Genomic DNA, 19,318 nt, shown 5'->3' with positions numbered 1-19,318 from the left:
AGGAAGATAATATTACAATAAATGGTGATAAATCACTGAAGAAAGGTTAAATATAGAGAAATAATAATTGGGGAACTATAATCAAAGTAGCACTGGATCTTTATGGGTTAATTTAATTTAAAAAAAAAAAAAGGGTTTTACTCAAAATTAATATTTGTCTCAGAGCTATTAGATCTACTTCAAAACTTTGTCTACACATTATAATACATTCACTTTAGTGGTTCTTTCTAGTGGAAGATTTATAAATCTATTCTATAAATGTACATAAACCAACATATATGTGTAATACCACATTATCATATGCATGAAAAACATCAGCTAAACAGCCCTTTTGTCATTTGTTTTCCAATTCATCTTATTAAAGTATGTACGATTTGACACATTTAATCTCTGAGGCACATAATTTCTAAAAATAAATAAATAAATAAAATAATAATAATAATGATAATAAATTGTAAACCAGTGTAATATGATAAATTAGAAAAGAGCAAAGAAAACACACAGCTTACAGTTGAAAGCACCAGTGCAGTCAATATTAGGTAACTACAGGCATCAAGAATCAAACAGCTGGACAATTATGATGATATGGACAAAGACAGACCCCACAGTGTGGTTTAAGACCTGCAAAAGACATCAGCTTGAGAAGGACATTAGAAAACTGAAATGGGTGGTTTACAGTTCAAATACATAAAGGTATCACTGCCCACTGCACTTAGTTAAAGATAAAAGCTTGGAACCTTTCAGTCAACTTTCAGGTCACAAAAAATTACAATGAAATCAAACTAAAAACAGTGAATATAATTTGGTTAACATATGCACTGATGCCTACAAGGCTAGAGCAAACATCTGGTGTCATGAATATATAATAAACAGCAAAATTCTAAAAGTCAACATCAAGCAAAAATGGGAGAAAGAGTCAAGTCTGGAGGTATAAACTGGAATAAACTCCAGATCTAAAAGATCTGTGTTACTGTGAAGTTAAAATTCATGCATCAGGGTTTACAGGGACAGGATATTTGCTGGAGGAGTTGTGGTAAATCTATGGTGGACCATTTTCGTATATTCTGGGCTTTTCCTTTGATTGAACCATACGGAAATAAGGAACACATTTAGAATGAGAATAGATTGTTCCTTTATTGTATTATTTCTTAGGGAAATTCATCAAAAGCCATCACCAGGAAGTGGCAACAAACAACACCTCCATCAAATAACTGGACTGCAATTATCAGTGAAATACACAATATGGAGAAATACTGGAAGAAATGACCGATATACAAGATGACTTAAACTCCATAGTTGCATATAAAAAGTAACCCATTACACACATTAAAAATTCTGTGTAAAACCATCACGTTTTACACAGAAAGGCAGTTGTGACCTTTTTTCACTAGTTAACACAAACCCACACACTTCAGTCTCAGTTAATATTCAATATTTATTCACCGAAGCAGGTTTTTAGTCATAGACCAGCTTCAAGCATCAACAGGAATAAAACTGTAAAATAGAGGATGCAGATGCTGAGTGAAGCCTTAACTGATTTCAGAAAAAACGGTGAAAAATGACTGGAAAAAAACAAGGAAAACACACATTACAGACAGTAAACAGGGGTCTATTTTATTTTGAACGAGTCTTTTAATTAATGCATTTCAAGTACTCCAAAAATTACATCTCTTTGCACAATACAATTTGAAATTTTTTTTTTTAGTAAAAATGTTCAAAGTGAACAAAAATTTCTGATACTGTATAAAACACAGTGAACATTAAAATCAGACAGTAGTATTACTTTTTAATCTTGTGTTCTTTCGGCCTACATCACCTACAACATTTCAACTCAATTTGGACATTTCAGTGCACGTTTATCTAAAAACTTTACCAAGACTACGAAATTAAAAAGAAAGTAAATTTACAGGCATTATTCTTCTGCTCTTCTACCCAAACCATGCCACAGGATAACGAAGACAAAAATGAGAATGTAACATTAACTCCATCACACTGAATTGTTTTTACCATTGATGATGGTGGAGAAAAGTATCATAAGCAAACTCCAGTTCAGCTAGCACATATAGGAACATAAATAACTTAGAAGAGAGGAAAGTTTGTCACATATGAACATCTTTGAACAACTGGAATTAGAATACAAAAAAATGAACAAATGTATCAAAATGTAATTCTCATTTTCAAATGAAATGCAAATTTTCGAAGTACTGTACAAGTTTACACGGAAATTGTCTAGGCTTTTACAGGCGCAATCGGGCCTAGAGGATGAAATTTAAAAAGAGCTCCATTTGTACAGACATAAGAAGTAAAGTAGAACAACCTGCCCAATTCATCTCAAATTCGTCTGACTTGATCTGTAACTGTGAAAGAATTAGTGTTACGTCCCCTCCAGAGCACATGTGTGGTTGCTGTCAGGACAAATGCACTCAGAGTTTAGCTGTGATTAGTACTGCATGCATTTAAAACATAAAGCCAAAGTAAAATAAAGTCAGAGCACAAATACTAGAATCGCAAAACCCGCTGCTTCATTGTCTGTGTGCAACAAAGCATTAGTGTTCTGTGATCTCATTCCCACATGACTAGATTTCCTCAGTAAGTGTTAGTTTGTTATCCTTTCCCAACCCCTCCCCATCGCACTGCGAAGGGGTAAGAAAACACCTGAGGTCGAACATTTCCACAACACATCACTCTTGTCAAATTCTGACTTCCATTCATTTAAAGTGGCCCCAAAACCTCCTGTGCACAAGAAAAATAAAATAAAATAAAATCAGCTTGATAAAGTCGTATGGCACGCTGATGTAAACTTCCACTGAAGCCTGCACTCATGAGCTCTTAAGGGGATTTAGTCCATGAAGAAAAGTGACGGAGGAGTTAGCTGCAGGTGAATTCTACAAATCAAACAGCGTCTCTTCTCCTGTCAAACTAGTGTACTCTACGGAATGTGTTGGTGAAAACCGGTAACAATACTGCTGCGTTCCACTGCCGCTCCTTCCAGACCAACATTAATAGCTGTCAAAGTAAATTGTGTTGAGTGACGTACAAATATTACAGACCTTGGTCAATTAATAGTCACATTTAATAAATGTGTCTGCATGCCCACATTGAAAAGTTCTTAGATTCACTATCTGAAGAATAATAGAATGATTTTATCTTTTTTTTTTTTCTTTTTACATCCACACCGGAGTCGTTTTTAAATTTATTTCCACACTCATGTAAACTAACTCTGTAACATGATACACTCTCACTTCTAAACTAAGCCACAGCAGCCTTCACTTTCCCTCGTCTTCATATCCGAACAGCTTCAGTTAGTGGTTATTCATTCTTCATTATCAAAAACAAAAATTAAGAAAGACAATAAAAGGTGTACCAAACTAGGTGATAGTTTTCCCTTTCTGTTCCCACGGTTCAATGCCTCATCTAGCTTGTTACACAATATGAGCAAAACATGATGTTAGCAAGACAAAGAAAAAAAAAAAAGGACCATGAACAAAGAAGGCCGTAAATGTGGGATATGGTGACCTTGTTGAAATCTAGCAATCTAGCAAAAGTGAAAGAGATCCACCTGACTGGACGACTGCAAAGGGGACTCGGCGATCAAATCCTCAACAGCTACGTCCAAGGAACTCATCACAACCATCACTCCTTCATTTATGTGTTAAGAGTCCTGAGAGCACTAACCGAAAAATAAAAGAAAAAAAGTGAAGAATTACACATTTACAGTAGAAGAAATAGTTTTTCACTTATAATACACTAAATATGTACAATCACATGCAGAGGACTGTCTGCACGAGACACCAGAGCCTGTGTCTTTTGCCATTTGAATGTGTGTAAATCACAAAAGTGCCGCAAATCCCCGCTGAGTGTCTCTCATTCCTGGCTAGAATGGCGAAAAGAAAAGCACGGAACAATTCACCAGCAGCCACGGGCGTGTCACTCAAGAAGACGTTGCAATAAAACGAAAAAACACATCACAAAATGTACTAAAGCTACACATGATTCCTTAACTCCTTGGCACTCCTTAGAAAAGAAAAAAAGGTGGAAAAAGATGCTAGATCGCACTGCATTGGAAATGGCTGATGGTCGAGTCCACTCCACAAAGAGCCAAGTTGCTAGATAGTGTTTTCTCTTTTCATGTGTCTGTTTTGTCTGTCGATGAAGGATATGATGATGACTAACAACCATGTCAGGCTTTTCTTTGGATGGAGTGACGCTTTTGTTTCCCACTGTAGGCACAAGGAGGAGCCAAGGCATTGGGGGGTGGGAGGTGGGGTGCGGGGTCTCAGCGTCTCATCTGGCCCATTTGATAGTTCTCTCTGGGCTGACGGTGGTGCCTCTGCGGCTGCGCCTGTCGCTGCGGCTGCCTCTGCTGTTGTCGTTGGCCGCCGTGGCCGCCATGGCCGCCGTGGCCACCGTGACCGCTGTGGCCGTGCTGGTGCTGAGACTGGTGCTGCACCTGGGAGTTGGCATGCTGCTGCGCTCGCCTCCTCTTCAAAGTGCCTGTCGTGAGAAAGACCAATAAATGAGCCAGACTGTTGAACGTCTTTATTCCAAATACAACTGAATTTGATAACGGTAAAACCTATGAGTGTTCTAAACCAGATGACTATGATGTAGAGGATTTACAGCTGGATAGTTAAAGTGTGTATGCGGCCTGTGCACAGTATTACAGTCAGAGATGGACTCAGAACTTCCATTGTCAACTATACAATGACACACTATGTTCAGCAGGGGTGTAACGGTACAGAAAAATTTCGGTTTGGTATGTTTTCAGTTCAGGGGTCTTTGGTTCAATACATTTTCGGTACAGAGTAACTATTGAAAACTGAAAGTGAAATTTTACATGCTTTGAATGTTCGACCCTGCTTCTGTGCCTGTTATACTTTCTGTTGTCATGTTAGACTGAGGCCCTTATCGGCACCCCAGCCTCAGAATAAAGTGCTTGTTTTTTTGGTTTTTTTTGCAGCAGCAGTGGCGCCACTGCAAAATGTATATAGGGGAAACACTGCACATGGGTTCTGCTTGCAGCCCCTGCTTCCTGACTGCGTTCTTCACAAAGGCTACACGTATTTGTTCGGTACACCTCCGTATTGTATCGAAGGCCCCAAACTGCTACGGTTCAGTACAAACAAGTGCACTGTTACACCCCTAATGTTCAGTTTCTTTTCATTTATACTGTGAACCTGAGGCCTTCGTCCACACATACACATCTTGGCCAATCAGAAGCCTGAAAAAAAACACTATACATGGCTCCGGTACAACATTCTGATAGTTTTGTTCATTAGTACAGTACAGTAACAGCATATATTTATGTGAATGCATATAAAGTCATGTTATTAAAGTCAGAATCAGCACTATTTTGGTCAAATCTGCCATTGTACAAAATCACATCACATCTAAAGGAGATAAACAACCATAATCTGTCACATACTAGAAACTTAATTTTTCTATCTACATAGCAACATTTCCCACTGTGTTTCTAAACATTTTCACCTAAGAAGTTCAGACTTTTCAATGGTTATAATTCTAAACATAAATGCAAATAATAAATATATGATTAAAAGAATTCAAGATGATTTTGATATGTGGTGTAAGACCAAAGATAGACCTGTAAAAGAACTCCATTCACTGTGCCAAATAAATTACAATATAAGACTGAATTTCCAGCACGTGTAAGACAATAGTGGTTGATAGTGATATGATTTAGTAAATATTTCAACTCACCTGGAAGTGGTTTAGGTGGGGGGAGTTTGGGGTTACTGCTTGGTGTGTGAACACTGCAGATCTTGATGAAACCAGCCATGAGCATGATGAGAGCGATACCCATCAGTAGTACTGCCCACCAGTGGGCCTAGACGTAAGAACAGCCATAAACCCACCATTAATACATATTGTACATTAATAGGTAAATGTTATTTGAACTTCAGGGGTCAATACATACCACAATCCACTCGGCTATATTTTCATAAAGCTCTGGGTTAAAGATGGCCTTCTTCAGCCTGGCAAGAGGTCCATCTGCGTCCACCAGGCGGCACTTCATGAACACGTCACAGTAGCCCTTGAAGTCATTGCAGGGTGAGCCAGCCGGAAGGGTGGTCACCTTCTTATTGAAGAACCGAGCCAAGCGCTCGGACCCTGTACTGCTGCATGTGTTCGGATTCACTGCAGAGATGAATTGGTCAGTCAACTAGGGGCTCTACTGGTACCACACACTTACACTTAAAGCAATTTAAGACCTTTGCAGGGTTGTTTTTAAACCACATTTAAGAGTTTTAGACAAAAATACTGAAGTGAAGACCTCATTTACAATAAATTCTACAAAAAACACAAGTATTAGATAATAAAAACAATACTTCAAACAGAGAAAGCGGTGCAGTGCAGATAAAGGTTATATGTAAGAATATGGTTATTAGACTGACTGCAACTACTTTTCAGTAAAAATACAGAATGAGGTTTAGTGATGGGTGTGAAGGACTTTTCATGCAGAAGATGCTTGTGAGATTTTAAAAGCCTGTGGTAAAGACAACCTTGCAAATATTTGACTGTTTTTTATTTATCACTTACAAATTTTGGACATTTCATATTTTTAAGGACTCGCAGAGATTGGTCAACACAACACAAGGACAGAATGTGAAGGTATACAAAGAGGTAATGACTCACTCTTGTCCATGCAGCACACGTGGCACAGCTCAGTCTCATCCTTGCCATCTTGGCTGGCGCAGGTACACGCCTCGAGTCCATACTTTTCACAGATGGACCCAGAGCAGCCCTGCCGAGGAGGAGGCGGATAAGGACAGGCGAGATCAGACACTGACTGTTATGATTATAAAGTTGCTATAACAACCAGCTCCTCCAGGTGGGAAGTCTTGAGCCACTCACCCCGTTGAGGCAGACTTGAGTTTCTCCGTGGCAGGCGGTGAAGTTGGCTTTGGGCTCGGATGTGGGGCACTGAGCGCTGACTCCATTACACATGCCCTGGTGAGCACATTCCGATTCCTCTCTGCACTTGTCGTTACGACTCTTGTATGTGCACTCGGCGGTGCAACAGGGACCCTGACTGGGACTAGTGAGAAAAAGATGAGAAGGTCAGGATTTATGGCATATTCCTCCCACAAAACATTAAAATGGTCAGAAAAACACAACCTGAGGAATAATTCAGTATCCACATCTACCTGCAGACTTTATTGGACTTCAATTTGCACTTCTTGTTATCGGGCTGGTTGGCGTCGTAGCAGCACTGGTCCTTGCACTGGTCACTGTAACCACAGTCACACTCCTCTCCAGGCTCCACCAGACCATTCCCACAGATGGGCTGCCCAGACTCTGTTTGAGGAAGTAAAGCACTCAAAAATAAACACGGTGTCTGATGCCCAAAAACTGGAGCATTTTGATTTATCCAAGGATTTAGGGCTGGGAAATAAAATAATCCCAAAACTAAACTATAAAATCTACATTGTTTTGTGTAGGAAAACAAGTGGCTACCAAGTCCTCATGGTGCATTCCTGTACATCTTAAAACCCACAAATATATGCTCTGGCTCCAATAGTTAAGTATATATTATTAGTTTCCTTTGTTTAAAAATACAGGTCTACGTCTGCCATTACATGTTAATATTCTATAGAGTAGATAATGAACCATCTTATTACAGGTATTACCAGGGTACTCTTCCAACTGGGTCCATTATCAAATAAAACACCATGATCATATTGGTACTAATACTAATCAAAGGGGTAAACAATACTGCGAGTCAGATTTTTTGCCATCTCGCCTAGCCCTTCTTTAATTTCTCACATAATGGATGATTTAGACACCAACAAAAATATCAGTAGTAAAAATTACAAACAGCTAGAGAAAGAAATCAGTCACAATCAAAGCAAACAAATTGAGACATTAAAGTAATGTCAATGCAATATTTCAGTTTCAATCTTCCTTTCAAAATGAGCCAATTAGGAGAAACCAACAGAAATAAGAAAACTTACCAACAAAGCAGTTGCTTCTTTTCTTCTCCAGCACCTGGCTGATGTTACGCACACTACAGATGGAGAACTTATTATTGTTGAGTTTGTCGCCCGATGTAGCTCGTGCATACATGATATAATTGCCCTTCTCCTTCTTGTCTTGGCTCTTGGATTCTCCTGGCGTGCACTCAGATCCAGAGTCATGCTGAGAGAAAAGAGAAATGAGAAAATCACAGGTTAAAAGAAGAAAGGACAACTTGCATGAGGCTAATAAATTCCTTCTCGCCGTGTATAAATGTGTGACTCACCGGGGAGCCAAAGTTGTGTCCTACTTCATGTGCAAAAGTGATATGGGAGACTTTTGGAGGTACGTGGGAGGCATAGTTCTGTACAGTTATTATTCCTGTGTTGAGAGACTTCTTCTTGCCATCTGAATACAGCTTACTTTTCTCGCAAATTCCACCGGAGCTCCCTGGAAAGAAAAAACATGTTTGAACAACCTTCTTCCATCTGACGATAAAGACTATCAAGAGGCAGACTGTGATTAACCCAGAGTAAAGTGTTAAATTAATGCACAAGTTAATGCCAAGTTTTTCTTACAGAATATGAGGCCAATTCTTTATCGTATTTTCAGTGTGTGTTAAAATTAAATTTCTCTGCTGTCATGTGGCGAAAACACACAACCTCCCAAAATTAATACGGGATTGTGACAGTGCAATGTAGCTGGTCAATAAAGCATAGTCAGTGTGGCACATCGATAATAAACTGCAGCCAATTTCTGACTGGAGGCATAATGAAAGCCTTTGATAATCATCTATGGCAAATCACAACTGCATCATTTCAGCACTTTGACTTGAAGTAAACTTTATTTCTCTAACATATAAAAGCAAGACCATCAAGAATAATAATTATGTGCCAACGACACATAACAGTATTTCTTGTGCAGTATTGGTTTAAACAAGTACAATGATTTTAATGGCTTGCATCAGTTTGTAAGGATTAAATGCATTAACAGCCTTAAAAATACGACCAACAACTGTATAAAAGGAGTTTGTGAAAAATATCTGTTGAATATTATGGTTGCTAGCAAAAAAGTAATCGCAACAAAATGGATGACTGACAAATTACCCACATTAGAAGATTGGACAGAACTTGTTAAAGAAATTTCCCAGATGGAGAAACTCACATTTGCATTCAGACTAGAACATGACAAATTTGAGGAATGCTGGAAACCATGGATAGACTTTATGTGCATGTGAATGTAAAACCCATAAATTCCCTGTTAAAAAATCAAATAAAAACTTTAATTCAAAAAAAAAAAAAAAAAAAAAAATAGGACTAACACTTGCTGTTTTGTCTGCCTGTTGTCAGTGTGTCTTCATACCTGAAGGGGCTCCCACCCAGGCCAACCCCAAAACTCCATCATCAAAGTCTCTGTCAGTGAAAACGTAAGCCAAGCAGTAGTCGTCATGGTTCTGTTCCGAGTTCAGCTCCAGAAACTTCTCCACTCCAATATTAGCAAAGCGGAATGGGTTGGATCTGTCTTTCTCATCATTGGTAGTGTTGATCTACACAGCAGAATGAGAATACGTTCAGTGGGAACAGAGTGACCACAGCTGATATGTAAAAACACCGCTGCATGACTCACCCTGATCCTTTTCACCATGAAGCTGATGTTGCGAATGCCCATGAAGTCTGTTCCCTGATAGATGGCGTCGATGGCCTTGACGTGACTGGAGATCTAAGAGAAAGATATAAACAGACATGTTCAACTGCAAATGCCAAAACAGAATGATACTGTTGATTAAAATCACATCTTACTGTCAGATCTAGTTCATACTGTGTAACTACAGCATGAAAATACTAATTATTGGGTGCATTTATAAGTGGAGGGGAATGAGAGCAATGAAAAATCTAGTAACTATAACCCTTTGAACAACCAGTCAGTAAAGATACTCTGTCTACCACTGTATTACAATCTTAAAAGGAGCGATATTTTGCTTTTCTAAATAGAATTATGCATTTTAAAACATTTCCCTGTAGTCTACATAAACTGTAAATGCTATGCTTGGGTCTGAATTCTTCATTAATTAAACTTCAACCCTATTTCTGAGTAATGACACCAGAAAGGTCGTTTTGAGTGCTGGCCCTTTCAATGCACGAGCCACTCTTCAACCCCCCCACCCACCCACCCACACACACAGAGGTTGTTGGCTGTGCTGCTCTGTCCAGTGCTGCTGACAAACAATTATGGCATACTATTAGAAATGTTTGTCGGAAGTCTTGACCTTATATGTGCAAATGTAGTGACGTAACTAGTTATAGACTTAACAAATTAAGCAGGAATTAAAACAGGTTGTAGAAATCCACTCAATTTTTGCCAAAATGTATATAAAGATAGCTTTGCAGCACCTGAAGGGTTCAAATTCAAACTTTTTGAACTATTAGGGTCCCCAAATACACAAATAAATGTACCAAAGACTAATAAAAGTGGGTTTAGCAAAATATGACTCCTTTAAAGATATTATTTTGTTTGTTGTGTCCTTCATGATGTCAATGTACAATTCAGCAATAATTAATGACCCCTGCAGTTATTTCCAGATAAAAACATTATCCTCTCAGAGCAGTGGGATATCTTCTCTCTTTTTCAAAGTACCAGAGTAATCTTAGTAGTTTATTTTTCTAATTTGCTGTGTAAAAACACTTGGGACTAACTATTATATAAGTGCAGAAAACTGTGTATAAATGGCTCAACCAGCGTTACACCTGTATGGAAAAATCTGAACGCATAAGTCTACAAACTTCTACTAAATTCTGAGGACAATTAATGTAACTTTAATGTGGGCACATTATTTACATGATTACAGTACATAAATAGAAACTTGATTTTAATTTCACCATTTTTTTCTCTTTAAAAAAAGAAACAAAGAACAGTGTTACTGTTAACCAGAACGTATTTGTCTTGCTCTTAACATCGTTATGACTCATTTTCTGCTCTGAAAATGAGGCGTTATTCTTTAGGTACCCATTAGCCTTGTCTCTTGTGTAAAGGTCTGTGTGCATCGACAGCAAAAGGTGGTTGTGAATGTGTAGTACCTGAGCAATGACAGCCTCTCTGGTTTTGTAGTACTTGTAGAAGAGGTGGTCAGTCTGAATGAAGAGCTGGCAGGTGTTTTTCTCTGCCTGAGCCATTCTCTTCTTCCTCAGCAGCACTGCGTCATTCGAGTCGGCCTCGGTGTGGAGCTCCTGGAGTGAGAGGAAAAAAGAGACAGAGGGCAGGAAAGAGATGGTTAAATAAAACATATATATGCATTTTCAAACAAACTGGCTGAATAAGCGATGTCTGGTATTTTTAGGCTGGCGTTTTTCAGCCGCAGTATGTTCATGAATGACAGTTCTGCTGTGGAAAATGCACTGTACAAGAATAAATAAATAAACACACAGTAGGGGCAAATATAGAAATGTATTGGTATTTTATGAATATAGTTTTAACCTACTGTAAGCATCACCACTTAACAGAAACCTATGAAATCAGTAAAAGCTACTCAATGAAAAGACATACATTTTCCTACATAAAATGGCGGGTTGGTGCAACATAAACATCTCTGAATTCAGCTCTCTTTCCCAGCCTGGCTCAGAAACTCATGATGCATTTGTCATGAGTTTGCCTATTGCAATCCTCTGTTTATGGGTCTTCCATACAAAACAATCCCCAGACAACATCTTATCCTGAGCTCAGCTGCACAGAAAGAGAAAAACAAAACAGGCCACATAACTCCAGTGCTCAGAAACCTTCAGTGGTGATCTGTTGTTTTCAGTTTACAATTCAAAATCCTCCTCTTGGTTTACAAAGCACTTGCTGGTCTGGCTCCACAGTGCATCACAGACATGCTGTCAGTTTACCATCGCAGCAGGGGGGGAAACCTCCTCCATGCGCCAAGAGCTTTTTTTCAAAGTCTACTGAGATGGCTCTCAGCATCTTGAAGAATGGAACAGTTTGCTTGCTGATCTCAGACTTACTCCAACTCCGTCTTCTTATAAATGCCAAGCTAAAAACTTTCCTTTTCAGTTTGGCACACACTTTGGGTTTATATGCATGTCTACTTACTTGTATGTGTGCACAGATGTACAAGTTTTTGCCTTTTTTGGAATGAAAAAAATTGTCTCCGGTGAAAATATCATGATGTAAGAATTTCTCAGGTACATGTAAAAAATTTTTTTAGGAATGTTGTTTGCAGCCGACAGCTTTCTTTTCTTCTTTCTTTCTTTTATTTATTTATTTATTTATTTTTTTAAATAAACCTATGAAACTCTTTTCCCCAAAGTAGACAAAAAACTCACAGCTGGGTCTCTGGGGGTTAAAGTATATTTTAGTTTCAATGTGTTGTTATGGATTATGTTAAAGATTTTGAGCGACTTTTCAGTTAAACAGACAACTAAACAGCCAAACGACGAGCCTCATGTTTTATACCTAGTGTGAAACTTACACTTTACACCAAATTACATCATATCAAACCTTTGGTCCCAATTCTTGATGAACACTCCCCATAGCAGGCTGGATAACTGTACCCTTTTGATAAAGAACTAGTGGCCGTTTTATGTCGTACTGAGCAGTAAATATTGCTGAGAAAAAGATTCAAGCAACAATCACAGTATATATTAAGGTTTCTCCTTAACTGAGATGAACTACTAATTAATGATACTTGCATTAATTAGGCTGAGGTTGGCTATTCTCACCAGTCAATATAAACTGAAATTGCCCACAGAGACTTTAAAATGGACAATAATTGGTTTGTTTAACCCTTGCTCTGAAGGGAATGTGATGTCTTTTCCAAAGCCTCAGTTTTAAAAGACACTGTGAAGTGGTATTGTGTGTGGTGAAGTTCACCTTGGGTGGCTCCCCTACAGCAGAGGCCTGATACTTCTTCATCCTTTCAAACACTGAGCTATCAGCACAGCCTCCCTCTGGACCGTACTTGTGCGGGTAGACTGAGTGAGAGACAGACACAACACTGTTAGGATTATGGGAGACAATGTTAGCTGCTTAACCCCCTGAGTCACTCTATTTCTAGCTCTATTCATGATCAGCTAATGGATGTACTTACACGCCACTTGAGCCAAGCTTTGCTGTGTGAGCTGTTACTTCACTGTTGCTCGCATTAGGGATTCCACTCACATTTCTATTTAATTTGCCCCTTAGCCACATACTATATGTACACAGATGATTTGAAATTAGGGGGTGCCAGTGTAGTGAAGTGTGCTTGGTGGTTACTATCAGTAGCACTGTTGTACAGACTGCTTAAATGAGTCAGTAGCCCGAGAGAAAGATCGTGTTACTCAGCTAATGAGCACCCCGGGTATCTCTGCTCCCTGGGGGAGAATCACACCAGCTTGCCTCCATCAGCTCAGCTGGCCTAACCTTGCACTTTCCCAATCACACATTTACATATACATGCATCTTATTACATGTACTCTATGATTACAATGAAATGGCCTGTCAAGGTATTTGTGTAGCTCAAGTTCCTGGCCACTCACGTATGTCGTCTTCGTGGTAGATGACGGAGTGGAAAGGCACATTCTTGCCCTCCATGTATCTGTCAGCGGGCTCCACGTAGTAGGTGCCATGGTAGCTCTGAATGAAGCCCTCAAACTTACCATCCACAATGGAGCCATGGGAGAGGGTACCTTTTTCACCTGGGTAAGCAGATTAAAGCATTATTGGCTTTAGGATGTAAGGTTTTTAACAGTTCAAAGTGTAAGATTTAGGGGCATCTAACTGAAGAAAGAAAGCAAAATATTCATAATTATGTAAATTATTACCCAAAATAACAAAACAGTCACCTAAAATTATTATATAGAAGCCACTTATCAGTGCCTTCAGGAAGCTGCATTGTCATAAACACGACAGTAAATTTATATTCCACAATCCAAAGTCCATCCAGTTTCTTATACATATCTGCATCTGGGTCACAGGTAAACAGAAGACAATGACAGAATGCACTGAGGGGAAGGTTGAACGCCCCCCCCCCCCCCCCCCCCCAATTAATGGTTATGACTGCAATGTTAAAACTTGGGGGGGTGGGGGGGGACTGGATTATATGTAAGTATTCTGTCACCTTTCTACAGTGGCCCAGAACTGTGGGTGCACAATACAATCATTTCACATCAGCAATGTGATGTGAATGTTGTGCTATAACCTTTTTCTGCTTCAGACCAAATGACAACTCACACAGTTCTCTCCATGACTAATTCACAAGAAAAAAAAAGTCTGATCAAATATAATTTATTCCAGTTAAAGATGTGTATTGTTCATATTATTATGATTGCCAAAATTGTGGCAACAAACATTTAAGTTAAAGAAAATTTGTTTTGCTCAGACACACGTTTTCAGAATATGTCCCTCTGTCACAATGACTGACAGAGTTATTTAAGTCATCTGGCATAAAATAATGTATTTTCCCTACAATGGAATACAGAATGCATTAAAAGCAGGTTGCAAAGCACAATTTTACATTTTTCCCAACATTCTGTTTCAATTTTATAGCATGTGGTGTTCATTGTTAAGATATTATCTTAATCTACTACTTTAGACCCGAGTTAATGTGGACTAAACAAACACTGGCCTTTCACATTTTAGTCGACACTGCAGGGGAAAGTGGAGGTATCCCAACACAATAGCAAGATTCCACTAAGTATTACACTGAACCTTGATGTTAACAAGGTTTGAAAAAACATTTTGCATATAATTATAGCTTTCACTTGAATGAGAAGAACAGTCTCACCATAGATTTCTCCAGAGTAGATATGGGAGGTATCGTATGGAATCTCTTCGCCTGAAAAATCCAGCTTCAAATCTTGAGCAAATAAGGTGGTATCTCTCTTCATACGTAAATTAAAATGCCTGGAAGACGGAAAAAATGAAACTGTAGGCAAAACAACTTGACTGAATGTGACGATACATGTTATAACACAGGATAGTAGTATCTCTACTCCAAAAGGGTTCCTTCAGTGATGCTCCAAAACTGTCTGATATAATTTATGTGACTGTGTTCTTATGGACTGGGGTGTGGATCTGAATTTGGCCTCTAGGAAGTAAGCAATATTCACCCAGCCTTTGAGGAAAAGGAAAAAGCAAATGAAAGAGGAAAAAAGGTGAAAGAAAGGGCATGGTTGGGAGAGGAAAAACATCTAAGCTGCTTTCTGTTGCAGAAGGAGAACTGCAGTCTTTATCTTGCAAGAGAAGGAGCAGAAAATTAGGACATCTTGAAAACAATGTTGTTTTTTGTTGATTGAACATATGGCAGGAAAACAAAGATGTTACAGTAAAACCTTCAGTCTCATGTAACACCTACACAGTACTCTTATTGTATGCTCAGATTGTGTGTAAGCTGCTGTTCCTCAGATCAGCACACAACAGCTTAATTAACAGCAAGAATACAGGCGACTTTGTAAAATGGAGATGTGAAAAGTATGGTCACATCATGGCATAAAAATCTGGTCTTATACATGTAATTATGACTCATGTAAAATGAAAGGGACAAGAAAACTCTATTTGTGGACACGTTACGAGAACATACTGGAAATTTCACACAAAAAAGGGGATTATGTCTGTAGCTTTGTCATAAAGTCAAAAAAAGAAGCGGATACATTTGTGAACAGACTTTTCCCTTCTGCTTGTTTGTGCAGCTCTTCATCATTCTCTTTTCTATTAAGAAGCATTGTTTGGAAAAAGCAGGCCCTGCTACAGTCAGAACGATAAACAGCTTCTGCCAAGCTCTCAGCCAGATGGTCTTGACTTTGTCATGGAGAGTGTAGACACTTTCTACCACAGCACTACCTCAAAATATTGGACAAAGATGCTCAAGTAAGGAATATTGACATCTACACAATGAGCTAACTACAATTCAAACAAACCCATTCACAGTTTCCCTTAACTTTGGTTCTGTGAGAAAATTAGAACATATCTATGCAAACACACTGAAACCATAGATACATGACAGAAAAAGCCAAGGATATCAATTTACATTTCACTGGACCAACTGTGACATTCCTGACCAAGACTATAAACTTTATCAAATTCACTCAGTCACAGGCTGCAAATCTCAGCTACAAATGATCTTTGCCCTTAAAAACAAGCCAACAGCTTACCAAATAAATAGAAGGGAAATGGTGAAAACACAAAAGGGGAGGCAGACAAAGATAGAACAAAAAGCTGACAAACCTTCCATGGGCGTGAAATTCTAAATGAAGGAACTTGTCTTCATGAGAGAGCGCCCTCTTGGCCCTCTGATGATTGCTGTGAATAAGCTCTGTGTCATACGACAGGCCTTCATAGTGACGGATGTACTTGTTCAGAGGATTCCTATAATGTCCTGTAAGTGAAAAAACGTACAATTACCATTATTACCACAAACATAGTTATGATATTCATTTCCCAACACACCAGTGTCCAAAATATTTCCTGTGAATGGCCAAACATTAATCTGGCCAAAAATAATCGATGATGATGTTATGTGACAGTACATTAAATACTGAGAATTTATAGGCAGTTAAGTAAATGTGAAATAAGTCAAAAGTCCCCCTAAACTTGCTCTAAAATAATTTTAATAATTCACAGAGATGGCTATCCATTAGAGCTGCAACCAATTAATCGACTCAAAGTGATCCAAAAAAATCATTCAACCACAATTCTCCTGAATCAAAGCTTTTCTCATTTCTCTGCTATTAAACATTGGTTCCACTGCTGTGTTTCACACGGAAGCGTATTGTGACGCACAAAGAAGCTTCAATTCAGGAAAACTGCAAGAAAACATCTATCTGCTTCTTTTTTGGTAGTAGAAAAATGAAAAACACCTTCTAACAGAGAGAACTTGCAACTCAAGGTGTTATTTTGATAAAAATAATTCAATAAAGAAAATTAACAGCACTGTGCTGTACAAAAAAACCCTTAGATTTGCATAATTTTTAAGCCACACAGAATTTACATTTTGTAGCCTTTACGTTTCAGATTTGACAGGACCTCAAATGCCATGAAGGACAAAAACAAAGAGAGCGTGGGCCAAACATGGCAGGTGGGCCCCAAAAGTGGGAGGCCCTATCCTGGCCCTGAGTGAAAATCCATGTCAGCAGTGATCCCATGAGAGTGAACACAAGCACTGTATATTAATCAAATCTGTACGTGTGTGGTGTGTGTATCAATATGACCAAAAGCAATATATACATGCATGAGCCTAGGTGCTAATTATGGAAAATATTGATTAAACACCTACATTAAAAAGCTCTGATAAAAATCTATCCACACAATAGACAAATGCACACTTGTTCTTGCTCATAAAACCTCTGAAATACAACAAAGCTGTATGATTGTAATAGTGGCACCGTTCTACTTCTTACATCGGGATTCTGAGAGTGAACCACTTGTTATATATTTTTTTTATTTTAACAATACATTTTGAGTAACTGACACCCTACTTTGAGCCTGTGTTTATCAGTTACATTTTGGAGTGAAACGCACAAGTGAAATACTTGTTGGGACTGATGGTTTAAGTGCCAAAAAAGTGGATGATCCAGCAGCAGACATTTGACAGGAAGCATGTAGAAATAACTGAAGCTGACAGCAAACTGTTTTAAAATTTAGCTAAACCTATTTAAGTGAAATGGATGGCAGATTTGGAGCCGTGCTCAACAACAGCCCCCAGCGTCACAGCATAATTATTTCGCCACCAGAAGTGTGGGTGGTGGGCTTGAAGGAAAAACATTCTCGAGCACCTCCACCCATTCCACCAACTGCTTCACACTCAAAGACAGTCACACATCTCTAGAAAAAGAAACTTCAATGGCTGAGAAGTTCACTGAACATTCTTGTCTGAGCTGCAAGATCGTATCCTTTTCCCTAAATTATAAGCTACAAGAGAGTATATTTGGTATACAGAACATGTATCTAATTAGTACTCTCTGGCAGGTAATTATGCCTGTCTAGTGAGCCATAAATGACAGGATTTCATGTAACTGTGTAACTAAGATGGGTTAGTACACCAGGCTTCAGCTACTTCTCCGTTCATGGGCATTATGAAATATTTAGGTGTTACCATTGAATTTTTCATTGAGGTGACTATGAGAAGTGAAGGCCATGACTACTCTGAAATACCTTAATTTTTCAAAGTAGACACCCATAACAAACATTTATATGAAGAAAGGCTGAGGTTAAAAGATACTGGCTAGATTTAATCTGGTGTAAATACAACATGGTTCAAAATATGTAGTGATTTGAGACGTTACTGGGAAAAAAATCATCTGAAACTGAGATTTTCTATCAAATAAACTAATAAATCTGACAGTTTAAGTTGGTCATTATATCTATTTAACTAAGAAAAAACATCATCACATATACAATAATCAAAAAACTAAGTATAAGCGGTGAAATAAAGTTTCTTAATTATTTTTTATTTATTAGCACAATGACATGAAAGTAGCAGGTGTATATACCATGGGTACAACATTAATCCATATGGTATTTCAGAAGGCTATGGTAGTTGAACTGAAAACAGAAAAGCAGAAAAATCGTTCTATTCCGGAAATATATCAGATAACGGGACAATTGTAAATTGTGTAAAATACAAAATAGCATTAAATATATGAAACCAGGAAACCCGGAACGATCTTTGACACAACACAAAATAAAATCATGTCACCAAACATGAAAACTTTTAACTTATTAATTGTTAACGCTGCCACTGTACACACATTGTGTCAGTCTTTACACTTATATTTTTCGACAATCTGGCAAGATTAGCGGCTTAAGTGTTAGCTAGCACAAAGCTAACAGTCCGTTAACCGAGTCGGCATCTCCATCTTCTCATAACAATGGCTGTCGGCGCTATTCGCACGATAACAACAAAACCGACACCAAGCTGACAATAAAAACGGTGACAGCCCGCACAAATAATTTAACAGTGTTGCTTTGTTTCAGTCATCCACACAAATCCAAGTCATCTTATATGTAACGTATCATTAGTTAGCCAGAAGTAAAACGGCAAAAAGGGTGCAGTCCTCTTCATAACAAGCAGGCCTTGCTGATCCTTTACGTTAGCTAACGGGCTACCAGCTTTTCAGCTCCTCTCAGCCGCTTCATGAATTTAACACAACTTATAGGATTTTCCCCAAAAATGCCTCACTCACCTTGGGTGTAGTTAAGTAAGTACACGAAGAGGAAAACTTTAAGAAGGAGCATATCTGACAAATCCATTGTTAGAGCATTGATACCGTTTTCACTTTATTGTCCTACTTAGATAGGCGCAGACGCCCTGTGTGTTTATTGCAGCTTCCTCTCATCGCCTCCTCTCTCTCCTGCGTCGTGACGTCAGACG

At 38.5% G+C, this 19,318-nt stretch overlaps 1 protein-coding gene across 1 annotated transcript; it reads right to left on the bottom strand.

The window, feature by feature from the left end:
- Positions 1 to 1,593: 1,593 nt before the first annotated feature.
- On the bottom strand, positions 1,594 to 19,299 carry LOC115420446 (disintegrin and metalloproteinase domain-containing protein 10-like). Its single transcript, XM_030135686.1, has 16 exons — positions 19,131 to 19,299; positions 16,174 to 16,324; positions 14,735 to 14,853; positions 13,488 to 13,646; positions 12,841 to 12,941; positions 11,049 to 11,198; positions 9,601 to 9,693; positions 9,337 to 9,520; positions 8,261 to 8,424; positions 7,974 to 8,157; positions 7,167 to 7,317; positions 6,874 to 7,057; positions 6,655 to 6,763; positions 5,936 to 6,156; positions 5,719 to 5,845; positions 1,594 to 4,494 (listed from the first exon to the last, which is right to left on the bottom strand). The coding sequence occupies exons 1-16, from the start codon at positions 19,195 to 19,197 to the stop codon at positions 4,277 to 4,279; spliced, it is 2,382 nt and encodes a 793-aa protein (XP_029991546.1). The 5' UTR covers positions 19,198 to 19,299; the 3' UTR covers positions 1,594 to 4,276.
- Positions 19,300 to 19,318: the final 19 nt, after the last annotated feature.

This window comes from Sphaeramia orbicularis, chromosome 6 (assembly GCF_902148855.1).
Source record: "Sphaeramia orbicularis chromosome 6, fSphaOr1.1, whole genome shotgun sequence".
Lineage (NCBI taxonomy): Eukaryota > Metazoa > Chordata > Actinopteri > Kurtiformes > Apogonidae > Sphaeramia > Sphaeramia orbicularis.
The sequence above is the reverse complement of the archived record's forward strand: the minus strand, read 5'-3'. Positions and strand labels throughout refer to the sequence as shown.

Bases quoted from the DNA above. Each gene is read 5' to 3' on its own strand.
- LOC115420446 (XM_030135686.1), bottom strand. From the start codon at position 19,197: ATGGATTTGTCAGATATGCTCCTTCTTAAAGTTTTCCTCTTCGTGTAC. The intron at 9,521-9,600 runs GTGAGTCATGCA...TCTGCTGTGTAG, and splicing joins TCATGGTGAAAAGGATCAGG to ATCAACACTACCAATGATGA. The intron at 5,846-5,935 runs GTATGTATTGAC...TCTTACGTCTAG, and splicing joins ATATAGCCGAGTGGATTGTG to GCCCACTGGTGGGCAGTACT.